The sequence below is a fragment of the Balaenoptera ricei genome, chromosome 11 (genome assembly GCF_028023285.1).
Source record: "Balaenoptera ricei isolate mBalRic1 chromosome 11, mBalRic1.hap2, whole genome shotgun sequence".
Lineage (NCBI taxonomy): Eukaryota > Metazoa > Chordata > Mammalia > Artiodactyla > Balaenopteridae > Balaenoptera > Balaenoptera ricei.
Window position 1 is genome coordinate 74,833,785 of NC_082649.1, and position 23,597 is coordinate 74,857,381.

The 23,597-nt window shown below is 36.2% G+C and overlaps 1 protein-coding gene across 5 annotated transcripts in view; it reads left to right on the forward strand.

Annotated features, from left to right (window-relative positions):
- Window positions 1–132: 132 nt before the first annotated feature.
- The window catches only part of APPL1 (adaptor protein, phosphotyrosine interacting with PH domain and leucine zipper 1), a 49,553-nt gene continuing 26,088 nt past the window's right edge, over window positions 133–23,597 (forward strand). For all 5 annotated transcript variants that reach the window (XR_009505897.1, XR_009505896.1, XR_009505898.1 and 2 more), the window contains exons 1-14: window positions 133–310; window positions 5,403–5,501; window positions 6,760–6,819; window positions 7,340–7,411; window positions 9,674–9,761; window positions 11,549–11,590; window positions 12,149–12,207; window positions 14,989–15,135; window positions 16,033–16,115; window positions 16,853–17,011; window positions 17,707–17,895; window positions 19,382–19,424; window positions 20,626–20,682; window positions 23,135–23,226. Coding sequence is in view for 2 of the 5 variants with exons in the window: in XM_059939962.1 (XP_059795945.1) it covers window positions 257–310; window positions 5,403–5,501; window positions 6,760–6,819; window positions 7,340–7,411; window positions 9,674–9,761; window positions 11,549–11,590; window positions 12,149–12,207; window positions 14,989–15,135; window positions 16,033–16,115; window positions 16,853–17,011; window positions 17,707–17,895; window positions 19,382–19,424; window positions 20,626–20,682; window positions 23,135–23,226 (1,244 nt within the window). In the remaining 3 variants the exon portion in view is untranslated. The remainder of the gene's footprint in view (window positions 311–5,402; window positions 5,502–6,759; window positions 6,820–7,339; window positions 7,412–9,673; window positions 9,762–11,548; window positions 11,591–12,148; window positions 12,208–14,988; window positions 15,136–16,032; window positions 16,116–16,852; window positions 17,012–17,706; window positions 17,896–19,381; window positions 19,425–20,625; window positions 20,683–23,134; window positions 23,227–23,597) is intronic.

Here is a 23,597-nt window from a genome sequence, read left to right on the forward strand (position 1 = left end):
GGGCCAGCCCCGTCGCGGTGACGGGCGTCGCCGCGAGCCAATGGGCGCGCCGCGAGGCGGGACAGGCAGGCCAAGGGGGCGGGATTTCCCGCGCGGCAGCGCGGCCCCTTGGCTCCTGGCGAGAGCGGCAGACCCATCGAGAGAGGGCGGCAGACCCATCGAGAGAGGGCGGGTCGGGGTCAGCTGCTGCAGGCGGGCGGGCGCGGGAGCTGTGGGCGGCCGCCGCATATTTTGCTGCCGCCCTACCTCCGCCACGATGCCGGGGATCGACAAGCTGCCCATCGAGGAGACGCTGGAGGACAGCCCGCAGGTGAGGCGCGGGCGGCGGCGGGCTGCGAGGGAAGGAGCGGGGCTGGCCGACCCCAGGCCTGGCGCCGCCGCGGCCGCAGGTGCCAGCCCTGGCCTAGGTGGGCTCCGCCCCCAGTGCCCCCGCCGGTAGCGGGCGGCGCCCCGAGCCGCGGAGGCCGGGCCGCCCTCCCGAGGCCCGCGTGGGCCTGCGCCGCTGGGCCGAGAGCCGTGTGCGGGGTCTGGGACGTCGGCGGGCTGCAACCGAGCCGGTTCGTGGGCCCGGCGGTCACGTACGCGCGGGGGGCTCCCTTGTATTTGACAAAAGATGCTTTATAATCGCCGTGATGTGAGGTGGTAAATCCCGATCCTGGAATTTTCTCTTCGAAAACCTCTTCGGAGAAAATGCAGAAGGAGAAAAGACCCGTAGACTTAATGATTTCGACCACGCTAGGGAAGGAAATGGATAGTTTTTGGGGGGGAGATGCTGAAAGACTGTTGATATGCCCCTGCGGAGAGTCCTCGGCGAAGCCCGTCAAGGGTCCCAGAGCCTCCCGGCCGAGTGTCGTGGCCGTGAGTGTAGCCGCTGTCACTCGGGCCACGCACGCCTAGTGGAGGACGGCGCCTTCGCGGCTCCACGACTGCTGCGCCCTCGTTGCAGACTTGGCTCTAATAAACTCATCAAAATAAAAGCCCTGTGTTTTGTGCGTTGGGGATGATGCTAGTGTGGTTGCTCTAGCTTAAGATAGTCTAGGGAAACGTAACCATTACTGATGTTTTCAGTAGTGAAGAATGAAATGAGCGATGTTAAAACCATGTTGGTAGGCGCTGTAACTTGGGTTGAGAAACTTCATCCCTAGGCCTGTCTCTTACACAATAAGGGACTTAAGACGGTGTTGCTGGTTGGCTACCACTTAGAATGAAGAAAATTTTCTGAAATGTTGTTCATTTAGAACTACAACTGCACATATTTCACGTGTCTTGACGGTTTAATATGACTCCAAAAGAACAGGAGGGAGGGCCTGGATCCCCCTTTCCTGTATGATATGTCTGCCATGGATGTGGTGCCAATTTTGATTGCCAAGTTGAAGTTGGGCTCTGATTGTGGAATTGATTTGTTTTTCTTCACGCTGAAAGTTATCTTCACAGGCCAGTTGCCTGCTGGTAATGTACTCTTATCAGCCTATATTGACACAAAGAGAAACTGACTTCTTGGCTTATTTTGACTGCCAGAATAGCCAGTTCAAATGCTTAACGATTTCTGTAGTATAAAGTTATAAGCTACATTTGTTTCAGATGTTTAGCAAAAATTTTGTGGGATGTATTGGTCAGGTGTACTTTTGTCATTTTACTTTTTTATTTTATAAGACTCAACAGGTGCCTTACCTTTCTTCTCATACCTGGGCTCGCTTTTATAGCTCATAAAGACTACACACTGCTCAGAATGGGTTACACAGTGCCCTAGCCATGACTTAGGAAGGTATAATCTCTTGACTCATCTAATTTCTTGAACTTTTCACACAATTAGTTTACAACTTGAGCTTCTTTTTTTACAAGCATGTGCTGTATTAGTATTAGTTTTATGGTAATTTTTAATGAAATAGCCACGTTGATAGTCTTTCAATTTCTAGAAGTAGTAAATTTGAACTAGTTAATGTTTACTTGGGAAAATTAATTGGGACAACTGGGATTTAGAAAGGTAAGACACTGGGAAGCAATTCTTGGGGAAAACCTGTGGCAAGATGGAAAGCCCTGGATTGGGGATTCACGATATAAGGGTTTTAGTCATTACTGCTGCTTAGTACCTTCTACCTTAGGGCAAGTCACTTAACTTCTCTGAACTTCAGCTGTTATAGATAGTGAATGTTTTAATCTTTGTACTTGATTATAAAAATAATAGTTGTTTGCTTCAGAAAAATTGGAAGATACAGAAAGCACAGAGTTACCTGTCGTGCGCCCAGCAGCAAACTCTGTTAACAGTTGGCTTTCTTTTTTCTAGTTTTTTTTCTCTTACACCTTCTAATGTGATTGAGATTATATTGTGCATAACGATTTTTATTTGGCTTTAACTACACATTGTAGCTTAAGTACCTTCACACATTATTACATACTGAATAAAAAATTTAAAGGTTGCACATTTCCTTGACTCACTTAATATAGCTGTCCTGTTGTTGGACTTTTAGAGTTTTTCCCAAGTTTTGCTTTTATATATAGTTCTAAGATTAATGCTTTTGGGCATCAATTTTTGTTCTCATCTGGACTATTTATCTAGGATAGAGTCCAAGAAGTTGAGTAACAAAGAGGAGGAAAACTTCTAAAGCTCCTGATAGAGATGTTTTTATTAGATTATTTGATCCTAGTCAAAAATGGCCTGCCAGTTGCTATGTAAAAAAGTTAGAGCCTGGGAGTCATGAAAGACTACCCTGAATTACAATTATCCTTTTTTAGTTTTAATTTAAAGTAACAAAGTATTAAAATAGGGGTATATTTGCAAGTCCAAATCCAGCTGATTGCACGTAAACATCTTTAGAATTATCTTGCACAAACCATACCATTCTGCAAAAGATACCATCTGTTGAAGTAGGAAATCTTAAGACTATACTAGATGCCTTATCAACGCTTATATATTGTTTTGAAAATCAGAAACAAAATTAAACTTTCTATTTAGTAAGAAAAGATATGATCTTTAAAAAAATAATTGATTTTATATGTAGATAAAAGTCTTATTAATGATCCATCTAAGCTAGAACTGTGAAGGCAAACTCCAGTCCCAAATGGAGGCTTTTCTCTTTGGCATAATATGAAATACTCAAAGATTATGAGATGTACTTTTTTAAAATTCACATTTTGACATCTCTTATATTGAGATGCCCCTTACAGTTGATGTTGTTTTACTTGTAATTACCTGCAAATGTACACACTTGGTTACTTCTCCTAGTGACATGACTGGCCAAGTGCAGCCTTTTAATGTTCAGCCAACAAATCAATTCACAACCACTTGAAGGATTATCAGTCTTGTTTTTTGTCGAAAATATTTCTTTGACAGCTAGTAAGATGAAGCAAGTGCTGCCATCAAAACTTGCTGACTGGGTGTCAATAATTTGGAAAAAAATATTGGAGATAAAAGTGGAGCACTTCTGAGAAATATTTGTCACCTGCTCGTGGCACAGAATAATATTGGATGTGAAAACATGGCTAGCGGTGTCTCTTACGTCAAGAAATTACGCACAAGAGTTGAAATTTTCGGGTTATATTAAATTTGTGCAACTTGTGTTTTCTTTTTTGTGTTTATATGAGAGTTATATAAAAAATTCTGTCAAAGATGTTTCCATAAATATAAAGTAAAAACTTCAAGACATTAGAAAACCTGAATTCATAGCTTAATTGCCAGCATTGTTTTGTTTGTGACAGTAGTATATTAAACTGGCGCAGCTCACAGTGGATGCCGTCATAGATTCAATGAAATGGTACCATATTGATTGCATTTTTGTAAGCTGCTAACTTTAAACAGTCATTATACAGTGTTGAACTCGATCTTATTAGCTTTACATAAGGAAGCTGTTTCAACCCTGTTTGAGGCTAAGAACATCTTTTTAATTTAAGTCCACTACACATTTTTGCATAAATGTGTTATTCCTTGAATTAGAATGCTAATTTTTGAAGGAAAAAAAAAACTAAGTGGCAGACTTTTCTTAAGAATGGCACTAGCGAAACAAGATTTCATAATGCTTTCTTTTTTACATCTTAAAATAGCACTTGGGGAATGGCAGTAGGGCACTAGGGCTAAAAAATAAAAAGATTCTGCCAGATCTAAATTTCTGGGGCATGGGGAAGTAGAGGACTGAGATAACTTGGACTTCATATACTGGCATAATGATTTTGCACTGCTTTTTAAAACAACCATAGTGACTTAGCTTTCTCTTCTGAAAATAGGAAGCTAAGGAATAAGTTGATTTTTAGAAACCAACTTCTAAGGCTGAGGTATAAATTAACTATTTGTAGAATAAAAGTACAAGGTCATCTTTTAGATTTTAAGCTGTAGTTATCTCAATAATTGTTGGAATTAAATTTTTACCCTGCCTTTGGGATATAAAAAGGTGAACATACTTTGCCTTTATGCTGAGTTTCCTTATCTCTGATCCGTTTTATTGAGTCTTAACATTTACTGACTGACAAGTTTTTACTCTTAAAGTGAAGGTAATTTTTACATGCTCGTGCTCATTGTGGGGGAAAAAAAGGCCTAACAATATAGAAATGTATAAAGAAGAAGAAAAATGATTCCAAATTCTGCACTCAGAAAAAACCTAGTTAGCATTTTACAGGCCATGTTGGGGAGGGGAAGGGGTACTATGGTGTTATTTTGGATTATGATGGGGAGGGCTTTGGCACTACTAGAAGAGACTATGGAAAAAGAGAAATAATCAGGGACTTCCCTGGTGGCGCAGTGGTTAAGAATCCGCCTACCAATGCAGGGGACACGGGTTCAATCCCTGGTCCGGGAATATCCCACATGCCGCGGAGCAACTAAGCCTGTGCGCCGCAACTCCTGAGCCCACGTGCCGCAACTACTGAAGCCCACGCACCTAGAGCCTGTGCTCCGCAACAAGAGAAGCCACTGCAATGAGAAGCCCATGCACCGCAATGAAGAGTAGCCCCTGCTTGCTGCAACTAGAGAAAGCCCCTGTGTAGCAATGAAGACCCAACACAGCCAAAAAAAAAAAAGAGAGAGAGAGAGAGAGGGAAATAATCATACTAAGTTATCCTGAAAAAAGATATTTAAAATATTTATACATGGAATACTGTTAATATAGTCTTGACTGATTCTGTAGATTTGTTCTTAGTTTAATTACAGACTTTTTAATTCATAAAAATATACCTTTGTTGTTCCTTCTAAGGTTTGTGTAACATACTTGGAAAATCTATCTGTTTTAATGAAGTGAAATTTAGAATAAAGAACTCCAGCATCTTGGCATTACTATCAGAAGACAGAAAACAGATCAAAACTCAGAATTGTTAGAGTTCTAATATTCTGTGATTTTTCCATCTTTTAGGAAAAAAAGATTTCTGCTTGATTTATATAATGGTTAACATAAACTTACTGCTTTTATTTTATACAGACAAGGTCTTTACTGGGTGTATTTGAAGAAGATGCTACAGCTATTTCCAGCTATATGAACCAGTTGTATCAAGCTATGCATCGGATTTATGATGCACAGGTAAAGAACTAAAGGCTGACTCAGTGCATTTATAAAATAAATCTTTAAGCCCATGAGGACAGAGATAGTGTCTGTCTTATTTACTGGTGCCTAGCCCTGTCCAGGGTGCTTAGTAATAAACATTTGTTGAATGGATGAATGAACATTAAGTATTTTGTATTACAGAGCTTACATTTCAATTACTAGTGTATAGTTTGTAGCACTACAAAAGTGATGAAGATTGAAGCATCTGCTCCTTTTCCCCAAACACAGTAAAGACTTTCTTAGTGAAACTCATTGATAGTGATCTTTGTGTAAGATTTGACTGAAAACCCTGTATTGTCACCAGTATTTTCCCTAATCATGCTTTTAATCTTATGGGATACTTCCCCTTTTTGAGCAGAGGATTTGAAAGTAGCTAGCCTCTATCTAGTTAGAAGGTAATAAAGATTAGATATAGCTCCGGGGTACTAGGAGATGAATTTTAAAAGGATGTGACTAGATTTTTTTGGTTGAACAGGCATAAGATTTGAGGCTTTGTTTATGTAACTTAATTATAAGCCTTAACAGCAACCTGGGTTCTATGATAAACTCTCTTTGGGATTAATTAAGTGTACAAGTTTCTTTTTTGCCCCTTCTCAATTTCTCTTCTTTCTGGACTCAAATTTTCATTATGTACTTTAAAGTTACTGTGATAGTTACTTATTTATTTTTCTTAATGATAGGTCGCTCAAGAATTTGATTTCTGACCACACAGATTAATATGTAAAAGAAACATTACATATGTTATTATATTCACCACTGAAAAAAAACTTTTAAATTAAAAAACGTATTTCCTTCATATGGCTACATTGCTATATGGTATGACTCGGTCATACGGTTGTATGTTATTTTGGTTGTATGTTATTAAATGCTTATCATGGTCTAGTATCAGCATCTAGAGAGAGGGATAATAGACTCTCTGAAGATTCTGGATAACATTGTGTGCAGTTTACTTCTAGTTTTAAAGCTTTAACTATTCATTTTTATTAGCTAAAAAGAAAAGGCACACACCTGGAACACTGCTGAATTCCTTGACGGTGTCTGTTTCGTGGTTTGAGTTTCCCTTTAAAGTGTTTAGTGGTAGTTCCCTTTCCAATGGCTTAATGAGGGGATTTGAGAACATGTTGTACAATATTTATGTTAAGTGATAAATAAAAGTGGCGTAGGAATCTTCAGTTAAAACTTTTTTCTTAATCTGTACTACTGTGTTAATTTGAATGCTTATCTTTTCCCGTAGAATGAATTAAGTGCAGCAACACACCTGACTTCAAAACTTTTAAAAGAATATGAAAAACAGGTACTATATATGAAAGTTCTAAAAGTATAATTTAAAATATACAGTGATACAGTATCTGTATAGATAAATAGAATTTCTTATCAATAATTCTAAGCCTTTTGGGATTCACAGAAGGTAATTTTGATATGCCATTGAAATTCCATTATGCACTTATATGTAATTTTAATGATTTAATGTTAGACACAGAGGTTATCTAATTTACCTCTTTTTTCAAATGAAGAAACTGAGGCTTGCTCAAGGTTACACAGCTGGCTAGTAGAGAAATTGGAGCTAATTTTAAATCTTTGAACTTCTAGTATGGTGTGCATTCCTGTACACCATGTTGATTGGTCACTTAGCAAACATTTTAATTAATGTGTACTACTTATATGAATTACATTATTTTATTAAAACGATGTTTTTAGAGCTTATTCAAAATTTTAGAAGTTTTCTGAAGTTATTTAAAAATTAAAAATTATAATGTCACTCAAAAGACATACAGCATTGGACCTTTACCTCATCTCTGTTTCTCACTTTTCAGCGTTTTCCACTGGGGGGTGATGATGAAGTTATGAGTTCTACTTTGCAACAGTTTTCAAAAGTTATAGATGAGGTAAATGCTTATTTTATTTTGCTTGGATAAGTGATCTTATAATTACTGAAGCTGTTTAGCTTTTATTGGGAAGTTTTATTATTATGATTTTATGAGTAAATCTCAATGATAAAAGATTACTATTTAAAGAAGGGCCTTATTTCCAAATCTTGGTGGCTGTCTTGTAAAAACAACACTATCTTTGTCTGATTAAAGCAAATTGTTTTCAAGGAATAAGCATATAGATGTGCTCTCTCTACTTTCATGTACCATTCAACCTTTAATTGTGTAGTTTGCTGTAGGCAGGGAGAGAAGAGTTAAGCTGTTAGCCATAGCTGAGCTCTTTATGGTTTCTCTGTTTTTTACATTGAGCAATATTTTACCATTCAGTTCATTAATCCTTCCTTCCCAAACAACCAATACCAACCCTTAGTTTCTCTACCAGTCAGCAGAACAAATCATGAAGACCTAGAAGCCAAGAGGAAGCAGGGTGGTGAGAAATGTTCGGAGAATCCATCCATAACTATTTTGAACTAGTGCAGTGAAAGTTCTTCTTTTTAGATGAGCCATTAGGTAGTTCTGTCTTTTCTAGTCTCTTAACTGGAAAAGTAGTTTTTTGAAATATTTTAATAACTCATCATAGCAAAATATTGTCACAGGAGATCAATTTAAAGAAATATTTATAGGAAATGGAATTTTTTATTGTGGTAAAATATACATAACATAAAATTTACCATTAATGACATTTCGCACGTTCACAATGTTGTGCAACCACCACTGATGTTCCAGAACATTTTCATCATCATCCCAACGGAAGCCTATTAGGTGCCTATTAAGTAGTCACTCCCTCCCTCCCCTCAGCTCCTGGCAACCACAAATCTGCCTTCTGTCTGTATGGATTTGCCTGTTTGGGATATTTCATACAAATGTACTCATATGATCTGTGGATTTTTGCATCTGCTTTCACTTGGCATAATGTTGTCAGGGTTCATTCATGTTGTAGAAAGTATCAGAATTTCATTTTTTGTTTTTGTTTTGTTTTGCTGAATAAAATTCCATTGTATGTATACCACATTTTATTTATCCATTCATTAGTTGACAGACATTTGATTTGGGTTGTTTTCCATCTTTTGGCTAATATGAACAGTGCTGCTGTGAGCATTCATGTACAAGTTTTTTGTTTTTGTTTTTTCAAACACCAGTTTTCAGTTTTTTTGGGTATATACCCAGGAGGGGGAATTGCTGGATCATATAATAATTTTATGTTTAGCTTTTTGAGAAACTGCCAAACTGTTTTCCACAGCTCTTGCACAATTTTACATTTCTGCCAGTAATATAGGAGTGTTCCAATTTCTCTACATCCTTATCAACACTTGTTATTTTCATTAATTTTTTTTACTATAGCCATCTAAGTGGGTATGAAGTGGAATCTCATTGTAGTTTTGATATGCATTTTCCTGAAGGCTAATGATGTTGAGCATTTTTTCCTATGCTTATTGACCATTTGTATATATTTGAAAAAGTATCTATTCAGACCTTTGCCCATTTAAAAAAAAATTATGTTTATTTTTTCATGTTTATTTTATTTTACATTTTTTGGCTGCGCCTCACGGCTTGTGGGATCCCAGTTCCCCGACCAGGGATTGAACCCGGGCCCTCGGCAGTGAGAGCAAGGGGTCCTAATCACTGGACCACCAGGGAATTCCCTGCCCATTTTTTAATTGGGTTGTCTTTTAGTACTGAGTTTAAGAGTTCTTTATTCTAAAGAATACAAGTCCCTTATCAGATATGTGATTGGTAAATATTTTCTCCCATTCTGTGGGTTGTCTTTTTATTTTCTTGATAGTATCCTTTGATGCACAAAAGTTTTCAATTCTGTTGAAGTCCAGTTTATATTTTCTTTGGTTGCTTGTGCTTTTGGTGTCATATCTTAGAAACCATTGCTAAATTCAAGGTTATCACGTTTTCTTCTGAGAGTTTTAAATGGAATTTTTTTGACTGTCACCTAATTATGTGATAACATCACATAATTTTAGGGTTCCCTTATGTAAATGTATCACTACCTTTTTTAACTTTCTGGCCGCACCACTTGGCATGCAGGGTCTTAGTTCCCCAACCAGGGATCGAACCTGTGCCCCCTGCCATGGAAGCACGGAGTCTTAACTGCTGGACCACCAGGGAATCCCTATATCAACACCTTTTTACTAGGTTTGTTCAGTTTCCATAATGCTGGTTGATTGTCTCTTTGTAGTTATTTGGCCTTTTTGGTCTTTCTTTTACCAGCTTAGCTCTTGTCATGCGGTACTTTCAACGCAGCTTGCTGATGCCATGATGTTTCCCATTACCCAGTTTAAAGAAAGAGATCTGAAAGGTATTGAAGTCAAGCTTATGTTTACTTTCATTAGCTGTTGGAAGATCACTGCTTGTAAAATGTGTAATACTCTATACCTTAACCATTTCTGACTGTAGCAAGTGTCACTTTTACTTTAATTAGTTGCTAAACATTTACAGGAGCTCCTGCTAGATGTTAAGCTAGATACAGAGGAGTACTGATATGAATAAGATGTCACATCCCTTGAGAAAGCCCAGAGAAGGAGATGGGTAAACGGATAATTCTGGTACTCTTATAATTAGGGATGAGCAAGGTGCTGTGGGGCCTCAGAGGAGGGTGTCAGAAAGGCTCCCTCACGGATGTGCCATGAGCACTGAGCAAGGAAGAAGAATTTGCCAGGAGAAGAGAGTCATTGTTCTGCTGGAGGGACCAGAAAGCACAGAGTTACGGGTAGATATGCATGTGTTGTTTTGAGAAATTGAGTGTGGCTGCAGTGTTGGATGTGTTGGGGGATGGCGGGAGACAACTCTAGAAATAGATTAGTTGGGACTAGATCATGCTAAAGATGTTGGACTTGAGTTTATAAGCAAAGAGAAGACAATGGAGGTCTTTAAGAAGTATACCTTTGTTTTTGGAGGATGGATTTGATGCTAGGAGAATGGACTAGGAAGTTGTGAGAGTCCAGTGAGGTGTGACCAGGGCCTGAACTGGGACGGTGGCACAGGAGATGAGGCGTGTTGGTGGGCTGGAGTGGTGGGAGGTAGGGGCTGGTCCATCTAACAACCCATGTCTCAGTAGCTTGTGGTAGCTTTCTTTTTTTCCCCATTTAGGATTATTACGTGATAAAATGAGGGCGTTTATAGACTTGGCTCTGCTTTCTTACAATTTACAATCTCAGACAATCATACAGACTTATTTACAAAGTATGTAGATAGAGTAAAAACATTGTACTAATGTATCAGTGGATGATAAAGTATTTAAATTATACATGGAATAAAGACAAATGTATTTTAGAGATAGAATTAATATTTGTCTTGGTAATCTTCAAGAATAATCTTTTCCAAGGTCAAGAAACAAGACCTCTTTTCTCAATCTAAGGAGACTGAATATTATAATCATGTCAATAAAATGTTCCTTTTATCATTCAGTGTTTGAACTTATTAGAGTCAGTATCAAAAAAATCAATAAGTTGGATTCTGGTACTAAATCAGAACATTTGTATATCTTAGAATTTGCAGTGTTTTTTTTTTTTTAATTTACTTATTTTATGACTGCGTTGGGTCTTCGTTGCTGTGCGCAGGCTTTCTCTAGTTGCGGTGAGCGGGGGTTACTCTTCGTTGCGGTGCGCAGGCTTCTCTTGTTGCAGAGCACGGGCTCTAGGCGCACGGGCTTCAGTAGTTGTGGTGCATGGGCTCAGTAGCTGTGGCTCGTGGGCTGTAGAGCGCAGGCTCAGTAGTTGTGGCCCACGGGCTTAGTTGCTCCGTGGCATGTGGGATCTTCCCAGACCAGTGCTCGAACCCGTGTTCCCTGCATTGGCAGGCAGATTCTTAACCACTGCGCCCCCAGGGAAGCCCTGCAGTGGTTTTAAAATTTTGTTTTTGGGTCATATTACAATTTGTGGCAAGTACAGTTTCTGGTGGTGTAACTGTTGTTAATGATAGTAAATGTTAGGCTAGTTGAAACACAGTAACTTTTTCACTTTGAACGTTGAACTTTGAAATATTTGGAGTTTTAATAGTAGCTTAAATGGCAGTTACTGTTTTCTAAACAAAATTTAAGATAGTTCATAAATGTGCTAAACTGAAATTATTCTTGAACTTTTCCAGAAATATTGACATTAAAGGAAGTGTTTCAGATTGCTAGTAATGGTAAGCTCTGAATACTTTGTACATTTATTTCTTGTAATGATGCATTTCTTTATCAACACAAATTTGTGGCCAGATTTTATGAAATAATTGAAAAAAATGAACCTAATTAAAAGTTTAAGTGAATATTATTTAAGTCGTTGTTATTTAAGTTGCACTATTTATGCTAGAAGAAAGATTTTAAAGGAAGTTAAATCTTGTGGTTTGTAATCTTCATAATACCTAAGAAGGTGGTATATTTTCCCTTCCTTATTTCCCTGTTTATTCCATATTTTCTTTAATGAGCATTTGCTATTTCTGTACTAAAAAATACTTTAAAAAACTTTTAGTGGACTACTGTTTCCTTGGAATTAAATGTTTTTACCAATTTAATAAACAGAAACATACTTTAGGGGGAAATTTGTCTGTGGGGAACATTTGGGTGGAGTGATCACATAGTAGGGAATTCTTATTTTGCTTTAGTACATTTGTTGAAAGATGCACGTGAGAAAACCGTTAAAGCACTTATAAGTTTTGCAAAGTACTGTTGTATTTTTGTTAATAGTCATTTCTGTTTTCCAGATCATGATGCTGCAATTAACAGATACAGCAGATTGTCAAAAAAAAGAGAAAATGACAAGGTGTGATACATATTACTCCTTCAGTATCACAATTAACAACTGTTTCATTAGGTGGTCTAGTTTTTCCAGTTTAAAAATGGTAGCCAGCAGTTGCTTTGTATGCTTTGCTGTATTGCCCTTAGTTTATTCTTTCCTTCCAGTTATTTCAAAGCCTTTCTGTTAATTGTTAATTATCAGACAATTAATAATTGTCTTTTTAAACAAAATATTTTTCTGTTGATAGAGTTTTATAAGTAAACATAACTATTCCAAAAATGTAACTGATGCCCAGGTATAACATTGCCTCCTTTTGCTTTGTATTTTGATAACATTGCATTTGTTTTATATATGTATTCAAAAGTGTGTTCTGATATACAGTGGTTAAAAAGTTGAATTGTTACATACATAATTGAATGAAATTCTGTTTTGAGGACCTCCTCATTTACAGGGTTATATATATATATATATATATATATATTTTTTTTTTTTAATGCTTCTTCAAGGAGTGAAATTCAGAAATATTATACTACATTTGAGGAGAAATGCATTTGAGTAAAGAACAAAGAACAGAGTATTAACAAGTTCATCTAGATGCTCCTTAAGATCATTTCTCTCTCAGTGCCTAGTCCAAGGCTTGATCAGAGTAGGCCTCCACTAGATGTTTGTGAGTGAGGTGGTCTCTGTGCCCAGCAATTGGCGTCTGCAGCCTTGGCTGCAGCTGCTGGTAGGGACACAGTGACCACTTGTGGGAATCCACAGTTGGGTATGATTACTGTGCAACAGCCAGTGTGACACAAAAAGGGAATGTTTCTCTCACAAATTCAGTACAAAGATCTGCTTTCACTGATTACTTGATGGTGCAAATATTTATAAAATACATACATTTTTAGATCTATATTACTTTGTTACTTTGCCATAGAGAAGCAGTTAAAGGCTCTAAGTATGAATTTTGTTTTATTTTACATTGCCTCTGGCTGTTCCAGGTATTTTTAAAAACATTCTTCCAGTAATTCAATTTATTTGAAAAATTTATTGAGCACCTACTATATGTTGGGTACTATGGGGGAACAATGTGAATAGGCTCCACCTCTGCCCTCAAGGAGTGGATAATCCACATCTATCAAAGGCTTCCTGTATGAAGGCATGCGACTAGAGCAGCTGCCAGAATACAAGGATGAAGAGAACACATGAATTAACACTGAGTTAAGTGCAGTAAAGAAGTCTTAACAAAATGCTGGGAGAGCAGAGAGAGGACAGTATATCTCTGATTGGTAAGTTGGGAAAGGTTACACTTTAAGGAGGTGCCATTTGCATTGAAGCTGAGCAGATGTCAGTGGTTTGGGATTGGGGGAGAGGGCATTTCTGGAAGAAAAACGGCCTTTGCAGAAGCACATGGAAGAGTCTGGAGAGTGTAAAGGTTAAGAGCACTGGCTCTGGAATCAGACTGGTTGGGAACTAATATCAGCTGTGCCGCTTATTTTCCTGAGGTCAAATAAGCTGGTTTGGTTTGGTTACACTGGTTACTTAATTTCTCTATCAAAAAAACTCAGTAGTTGGAAGAGGAAGGAGAATGCATGCCGGGTACCTGGCTTATAGATTTTATTATTTCTAGCAATAATTATGATAATGGAAAGATAATCATAATCATTTCAGTGTGTCTGGAGCATAGGATATATTTGGGGGAGGTATGGCCAAACGACAAGAAAGAGGTAGTTTGGGGCCAGGTTACTATGTTAATGACTAAAATGTATGTTAGCAGGAGTGGGCAGCCACCAAAGGATTTTAAGTAAACGAGTGACACCATGCAATTGTGATAACAGAATGAAAATATTAGTGGAAATATGAAGGGGACAAGACTAGAGGGAATCCAATGAAAAGGTATTGGAATAGTTGGCAAAGATATTAGGAGAGTCTCAGCTAAGGTTGTTATTGAAAGTGGAGAGGAGGGAATACTTTTGGAAGATACTTCACAAGTAGAATTGACAAGACTTATGGTAGGAGGAGGAATAAAAAATGAGTCCCAAAATTCTTGGTTGATGGGATGGATCTAGGAAAAGTTAAGAGAGCTAAGAAAGTAGAGGAGCAGGTTTTGTGAGGAGGATACTGTCTTCAGTTTTGTACATTTCCAGCACATTCACACATACATGCACACATTCACGCATAAAGGACCCATCTGGAGAACTGCTTCCTCTGACAACTGGGAGAGTGAGGGGCAGGAGATAAAACTTCGGGAGTCATTGGTGTATTAGAATATTCTTGGTACTTGCTTTGGTATTCTATGGAAAGCAGGAAAAGAGAAGAGACAGTGTATGTTACGTAACAGGTGCTCAATAAATATTTGTTGTCTGAACACAAGAACTCAAGGGACATAGTTTAAGTGTGGGTGAAGGAAAACAAGTACAAGAAAAGGGGAGCAGTAGGGAGAGAACCAGAGAACTAGGAGGCAAGTGGTATGCTGTGAACTGAAAAAGGTCAAAGATTAATGGCTAATACCAGACTGTTGTCTGCTTTTCCTCCATGTGGTAGACCTTATCTGCCATGCTTAGTTCAGTTACTATACCATTCATAGCTATGTGTAGGATGCTGCTTTTAATGTGCATTTTAAAAAATAAAGTGGTTGGTAGTAAAACAGGAAAACTATCTTAGCCAATATTCTGCAGGATTTCTATCTCAGAAAATAAGAAAGCTATGTACAATTGTTGGTGATGCACCTTTTTCCTTGGGTAGTCTCTTCCCCTCAGCCACTACTAAAGATAATTCAAAATTAAATAGATAATAGTATTTTTAATCTTTCACTCAAAGGTGAAGTATGAAGTAACAGAAGATGTCTACACTTCCAGAAAAAAACAACACCAGACCATGATGCATTATTTTTGTGCATTAAATACTCTTCAGTACAAAAAGAAAATAGCATTGTTAGAACCTCTACTTGGGTACATGCAAGCTCAGGTGAATATTGTACTGTGTTTTGGATTATAACTGTCTTAAGAACTTTATATTAAGTTTGATTTTTATGTTAAATGTAAGGATATGACAAACTAAGGTCAAATACTCATTTGTGTCTGTGATTTTAAAGCATTTTTTAAAATGTCAGAGTGCTATTTTAAGGAAGTTAGAAGGGTTTTCCTAGCAAATGAAGATTTCAAATATTTTAGGGTAAATGAAACCACTTACCTTGTATTTAGACCTTGCCCATCACAGCTGGGGACAGGGAATAGAAAGATAAATGAATTCCAAAGCTACTCCTATTGCTCAAGCTTCCACTCGCTCTTGCTTCATAATAGATCTGAAAGAGAATGGACATGTTTGAGCTTGTCTCATGTTCCTGGCATACTTTCTGAGTTAAAATTAATGGATGAACTCCAAAGTATTCCAAGAGTTGTACATCAGGAAGGAGGCTAGAAAATTAAATTTGGGTAACATAAGATGAAATAGCAGTCCCCTAAAAGCAAGAGTTTAAAGAAATTTGAATATTCCTTTGAATATGAGTACTTATTATTCCTCAGATATAAAACTTATCTTTGTAGTAAACATGAAATAGTTTATCCATATGACTTACTTGAAATGTTTTAAAATATATTTTCCAATTTTAAAACCTTGCTTAACTATATGCATGTGTTAATATATAAGATGATGCACAGTGAAATTTAAGTGTAGTTTCTTCAGTGGCTCTATGCCCAGTAGAAATCATTGTAAACTACAACCTATTTTTACACAAATGGAAATAATCCTTTGTTTTTTACTTAACTATGTATCTTGGTGATTGTTTATATGATTCACTCTAAGTATTTTGTGTGTATGTGTTTCTGTTGTTCAACCTCCCATTCCCACACCCTCTTGCCCCAGATAAGTTTCTTTAAGATGGGTTCTGAAAATCTCAATGACCAACTGGAAGAATTCTTAACTAATATTGGAACAAGTGTACAGAAGTAAGTATTTTCTTCCTTAAAATTGAAAATGAAGTTATGAGAATGATAAGTTAACAGCTAAATACCATAATCTAAAAATATTTACCACTTAATTTCTGAGGGGCTATTTTCCCTGCCGTGAGAGTGTTTCTCGAGTGGCTCGTGGATGCTTCTTGGTTTTCTCACCATCTTTTCCACAGAATTTGAACTCTGAATTTCATAACAGTGTCAAATCTGATGGTATTTTATTGATTGTAGACTAGGTTTTATGTCTGAATACAACAGACACATAATAGTAATTATCCATAAGTGAATTATCTTCACAGTTATCTGAATTGTAGGGGATGGATGGGAGAGTACTAAATAAATCTTGCTTTGCAAGCCATGAGAGATTAAAGAGACAGAGAAAGTAGTTCTAATCAGGTTCAGAGTCTGAGCAGTGATGTGGTTAATCTGCGATATGGAGGGAGATGAAAATGATTATTGTTTTAAAGGCACAGGACAGAGCAGTTGGAAAATTCCTCCAAAGTATGAGTCATTCAGTGTGGCTTCATTAGTTTTGGAATTTGGTATTGTTCCCAAATATCTAAGTTTCAAATAAAACGTAAAGCTGCTTTATAACATGCCACTTTAACCACCCATGCCACTGCTGTTCTCTTTAGGAAAATATATACAGAACAAATATACAGATAAATAAAATTGGTAAGGAGTTCTTTGTCTGTTGTAGTTGGTAGTAAATAATCTGTTCCCTCTGTTAGTGTTCGCAGGGAAATGGACAGTGATGTAGAGACCATGCAGCAGACAATAGAGGATTTGGAAGTAGCCAGTGACCCCTTGTATGTGCCTGACCCAGATCCCACAAAATTTCCTGTTAATCGAAACTTAACCCGAAAGGCTGGATACCTTAATGCTAGGAAGTAAGAAAACTATTGTTATTTTCATATATTGTGTATCAATTAAGGTAATAGCAAGTGAATATAATAAATGATATCTCCAAACTGTTTTGATTTTACTAAATGTTGAATCTTTTTACTAATACCACTATTAGTATTTATGCCAATTTTTTGACAGATGAGGTACATGAATAATTTTCAAAAGTAAAATTCTATTTAGATATTTATCAAATGATTTAGAATTATTTTAAAAAGTGAAACCAATTTGAGTTTAAATAAATCTAGCATGACATGTGAATGCGTTTAAATATCATTATCGTACTTTAAAATATATGTAATTACACCATCAAGTCAAATTGTAGTTTTTACCTGAAGATAGGATAAAGCAAGTTAACCCTAGCAGTAAAATAAATTCTTTTGTCTTGAATTTATTCCCTTGAAATACAGTTGGACTGTATTTTATGGAGCGTCATAACAGCTGTAATTTGATCATTTCCAGCCTTGTTTTGGAAATATATGCATGCACAATCACACAAGTGGGTCAGTTTATGTGACTTTATTTGAGAGACTGAAAACCTGATGTTTATATTTTCTAGGCACCTTGGTGCCTTTTTGCAAGGTGGTTCTTTGTGATGTGCTTTATCTTTATCTTGTGTCTGGCTGATGATGGGATTTTAGGTGTGTTGTTATTAAAGAGTGAATGTACTTTCTTCATTTAGTAAAACAGGCTTGGTGTCATCTACCTGGGACAGACAGTTTTACTTCACACAGGGTGGAAACCTAATGAGTCAGGCCCGTGGGGACGTAGCAGGAGGCCTGGCCATGGACATAGACAACTGTTCAGTAATGGCTGTGGACTGTGAAGACAGGCGATACTGTTTTCAGATCACTTCTTTTGATGGCAAAAAGTTAGTATTTTTCCCTACTATTAAAAAAAAATCTGTCATATTTTAAATACTGAAATGTAGGATAATTCCTTTTCACTTGGACATTGTATACATATTTTAGAATGATTATGTATTAAGATAATTTTCTTTTTAATCTTGTAGAAATTAGTTGAATTTTCCTTTTTGACTTAAATAAATGATGTCTTAATATTTTGAGGTTGTCAAAGCAAGTTTATGTGGTAAAGACCTGGGATTTCATGTTAAGAGACTGGTCACTGAAAATCCAGCATAGTATGGGGAAGGCAGCACAAGTTAGTGGAAAGAGCTCCAACCTTGGGGTCAGAAAGTTCAAATTCTGGATCTACTACCTACTTTGTAGTGTTAGACAAGTTACCTGACCTCTCTGAGCTTCATTTTTCTACCTGTAAAATGGAGGTGGGGGGGGGTCCTTCATTTCTATTTTGTGAATTGTTATGTAGAATAGAAATCTAACATATGTAATGTGCCTAGCATGTAGTAGGTGCTAATAATAATATTTTTAAATGTTAATCAAATATTTCTGATCAAATTAATTATTTAGGCCATTACTGTTTATGTGCCATTTTTTAAACTTCTATTACCTTTGCATTAAACAAGAATCCCATAGAGCAGCTCTTAAAACAAATTTTTGAGAAGCACAGAAAAATACAAAAAGGAGTATGAAAAAAAGCTATAATCTCATTAACCAGAAGCAATAATTAACTTTTTGGTCATTGCCTTACAGTTTTTATTTTTTATTCTAAGTACATTTTTAAAATAGTTGAGGAAATACTGAATGTTTATTTCATATTCCTTCTATAAACATACAATGAATGTCAATTACTGTGTCATTTATCACACTGGATGTTGGGAGTCCCTTTGTTCATTTGTGAAAATTACCAAATTGTTAACGTTACTGAATGTATTTACATTTTTGTATTTCCAGTTTTTTGCTAATGCTTAACATGATTTCCCATTTCACATTCCTGGTGTGATTCAAAATTAGTGTAAAAAATTTTTTTCTAACTCTTAAAATATTAACATCTATAGAAAAGCTACATATCCCTGTTAGTGATTAATATATTGAAAAGTTTTACTTCACTATATTCAAGGAAAAATAATAAATAATGAAGTAAAATTAGTATTTTCTATTATGACCACTGATTTATATTTGAAATATATATATTAAGTGTCAGAAAGTTGAAATGCATTGTCTTAGTGTCAATGTACCTTTGTTATAGGCTGCCTTCTGAAAACCAGCACATTTCTTTTTTGTTACATCTTGGCATAGATAGACAAAGTCAAGAGTTGTTAAAATCTGAGTCCTGATACCTCTGATAGTCTCCTTTCCTTAAGATACTGGTTGGTTATGTGTTTTCTGTTTGTTTGTTTCATACTGATGTGTATCTTTAAAGATAAAAATTTCTCACTCATGTTAAAAGTACTTTAGAAAAAAGTTGACTGTCAAACTTTTTCTCTATTTTTTCAGGTCTTCAATTTTGCAAGCAGAGAGTAAAAAAGACCATGAAGAGGTAAAATTTTATCTATTTAATTTCTTCAGCATCATCTTAAGATATTTTTCTGATGACAAAACATATTGATGTGTTCATTATAGAAATTTGGAAAATTCTAGTTAATTACAAATCTTTTTTTCATAAAAGTCTACTGTTCTCAAGCAACATTCTTAAGTTTCACATGGAATTTTACAACTGGACCTATAAGGAGAGACCTTAGAGATCCCATCTCTTGCTGTCTTTTTAAAAGCTCAAATTCAGAAATGACCTTGTGACTGCTGCTTTCTGGCAGGCTGTTAGTATCATGAGGCGAGTTTAATCTATTCCCTTCTCTTACCAACTCTCTGAGACAGTATTTGCTGCATTAAGAACATAGTGGCAGATGTAGTATGGCAGGAAGCAACTAAAGCTTAAAACCTTGGGGAAATGAAAGACAGAAAAACAAAAATTTGGGAGTGTTTGTTCTTCCTCGTGAGTCTTTTGTTTTTGGCTCCATTTTTACTTGTCGTTCACCAAATATGGAAGGTAAGTTGTTATTATATAATTGTGTTGGTAAAAGACAAGGTTAGAAATTATGTAGAGACCAACTTTTATTTACTTCTTATGGAAAAGCGTAGGTATTAAAACCTACTTCTGGTCTCTGAGGAATACAGACATATGTCTGTTCTTTGCAGGGTTTACCAAGCAGAATATTAGGTTAGCTTCGTGAGGCTCCTCAGGCACTGGAATACTTGAGAGTGAAGCAGAGGATGTGGGGCAGAGAGTGTTTTCTGTGTTATTTATAAACCTGAAAGGGAAGTATGTAAAATACGTTCACAAGGAATATATTTAGCTCTTAACTTTTTTTACATTGGTATTAATCATGATATCTGAGTCCAGACTGTCTTATTTGGTGGGGATTAGAGGGGGGTGTGATATAAAAAGATAAATATAGACTATTAAATTACAGTTTAACATGATAGCTGTACTTTTTATTTCCTTGTATGAAATAAATTTGGGATTTAAAAATAACAAATCTGTTCAGTGTTCTGTTATACCTTCATATGTTGTACATATATATGCTTTTGTATATAGGAAGGTATTTATCTCATAAGAAAGATTGTATGTTATTTCTTCTAGTGAAACTTCTATGTCAGTTAAATATTAAACATTCTCTTTTAGAAGGGAAGCATTGTAGAAAAAAATATTAATCGTATTTTTCTATTTTTTCCTCTTGCAGTGGATCTGTACAATAAATAACATATCTAAACAGATATATTTAACTGAAAACCCAGAGGTAATATTTTTATTTTATGTATCCAGATCTGGCAAAATTGAATAATTCTGTGGCTTATATGGCTTTTATTGTATTTTCTCAAGTTCTGTAATCTTTTAATTTGCCCATGAATGGGCTACTTTCATATATCATGAATAGAATGAGTATCTGGTCTTCCTAGAACAGTAAATTATTTCAGAACGTACTGAAATCAGTCAACCAACAAATGTAAGTAGACATCAACCTTGTGTTTAGCACCGTGTTGAGCACCATGGAGAAAGGGGATATAGAAGAAAAACAGGCCATGGCCTCTGCCCTCCAGGAGCTTATGTATGTGGGAAGAGAAAACTAAAACTTTAAGTAACATTTCATATAAATTGACAGTGTATGGTGATAACTGAAAGCTTAAGATTTCAGAATATTAAGATCAGTATGGATTTTAGTTTTAGAGAAAACTCTGTGGAGATGGCAGAAACCTGAGCTAGGTAGGATTTGTCCAGATTTTGAGGAAAAGAGAAGACACTGTAGATAAGAGAATAAAAACAAAAGCACAAATGCAGAAATGTTGTGTTTGTGAAATTAGTTGTATAATTAGAATTGAAAAGTCTTGTTGGAGAATAATAGAAAACTGAAATGTGCATACAGATCACCAGGGGACCTTGTTAAAATGCATATTACGTTTCAGTAGGTCTGGGGTGAGGCAGCCTGAACTCTCAAGTTTTGCCAGTTATGCTTTGAGTAGTGGGTATCAAATCAGATGAACTCAGCAGTGTAGACAGAGTTGTAGATGCTGTCCAAACATGCAGGCAAAACCCGAGGTGCAGAGAACTCTGGAAGGACCAGTGAATCCTAACTGCAGTGTAGTTGGGAAGAGACTTGGTTTAAGAGAGGAGCCATCTGACCTCTGCCAGTCTTGGTAGGCCCAGCTAGGCTGTGAACCCGGCTGCCTCCCAGGGCTGTTTGGGGCTGATGAGAGGCTGGGGCTGGGGGTTATGGTTTCAGTTGAGGCAGATCAGGGCTAATTTCTCTAGGAAGCCCTACCCTTCTAAGTCTTAAACTGTTGTTGGTGTAGTGGTTAATTAGACAGGACTGTTGAGGGACATGTAGGAGGCCATTATAGTTTAGGCACGAATTGAGGGTCTGAACATGGTGGTAACCTGAGGGAAGAGAGAAGAATGAATCATAGAAACAGGTAAAAAGAAATTGACTGGACTAGTTAGTAACTGACCGATGTAAAGGATGAAGAAAATGACCAATATAAAGGATGAAGGAGACAAAGATGACTTCCAGGTTTTAAGCCCAAATGAAGGGAAGAACAATTCGGAAAAGAAGAGTTCTGTTTTTACCATAATGGTTTTGAGGTGCCATCCAAGACACATATGATTTGGATGCCTAGGAAAAAAGTTTTGAACTAAAGAAGCAAAATCTCATGACCTGAAAAATATTAGTAATTTCTCTTAGTTTTATAATGATCTAATGAGTTTAATCTAAGAATATCAGTGCTAACTGTAGAGAAGTCTTCTGCTTTTAGTAACTTGATATCCTGCCAATCTTGCTTTTCCTTTCTGTTATGTCACTTGGGAACAACAAAAAATTAAAATGCAAATTAGATGACTTGTTAATACCTAGGGAATACAAAGGGAATATAGTGTTTGAATTTGAATAAGTCAGGCTTATTGACTTTCCTGCCAATTATCAGAAGTCAGAGTTTTAATATTTTCCAGATTATCTGGAATTATTTTATTTATATTAATGAGAGAAGAAATTTTGATCAATTTGTGGTATTGTCTTCATACTTTTGCTAAGACACAGAAGTGCAAAAATGTTTTGTGATTATTTTTTCTAATGTACATGCTATTTTATTTAGCTCGTGTTTTAAATAATAAGCTTTAAATTACTTAATAAGTTTAATATTTTAATAAGTTTTAAAATATTTCTTATGGAAAGCTTTTTTTCAAATTTGGCCTGAAAATATCCATGATAACTTTATTAATAAATACACAGATATTTCTGAGCATAAATACATTCTGGAAAATCATGAAAACTTCAGCATCATAGTTATAAAATACTTTAATATTTTGTGACTATTTCCTACTCCTTTTAAATTTCTTTATTTAGCAAATTTGAGTGCCTATGTGCTAGGCACTGTACTAGGTGCTAGCAATACAAACCTTAATCTAAAAAAAATTTGATAGTTAAAATTTAAAGAAAAAATATTTCCTATTATGTATATTAATAGAAAAAAATCAGATTTTCCCCCTAGATTTACAGGAAATAAGAGGAAACTTCAGTTATAATGTTGTGAAGTTAATTATGTGTCTTAATACTAAGACAAGAGAATGTGGAACTACTTTAGTAACTTCAGTTTACATTTGAAGTGTAACTCAAGGACATTCTGACAGTTCAGAGAGTTATATTTAAACTTTTGGTTTTCTTGCTTTACTAATTAGTCCTTTTTTAAAAAAAAAAATAGGAAATTGCTGCACGAGTAAATCAGTCAGCTTTGGAAGCTGTCACTCCTTCCCCGTCTTTCCAGCAGAGGCACGAGAGCCTGCGGCCAGCAGGGTGAGTTACCAGACTGTGGGCTATTTAAAGAACTATATGGGCTATTGAAAGTGTCAGCAAACACTTTGATTTTAGCAGTGCTAGTTACATTAGTACGAAATAGTTCTAGAAAATGTATTTCAAATCGGTAAATTTACCAGCAAGAGTGCTAAATAAATGATGATTCCAAATTTCCCTTGTGTTTATCTCTAGGTTAAAGTGATTTATGTTTCTGAATTTAGTAATTGGAAGGAAAGAAGTCTTTTGATAAAGTCTTTTGACAAAGTAGCTGTGATTTGGGATTGTGTTTATTAAAATTTGTTCTCATCGACTTATAAAATTGTATTTTCTTTTCTCATAGTTTAAGTGTTTAATTTCCAAAAGAGAAAACT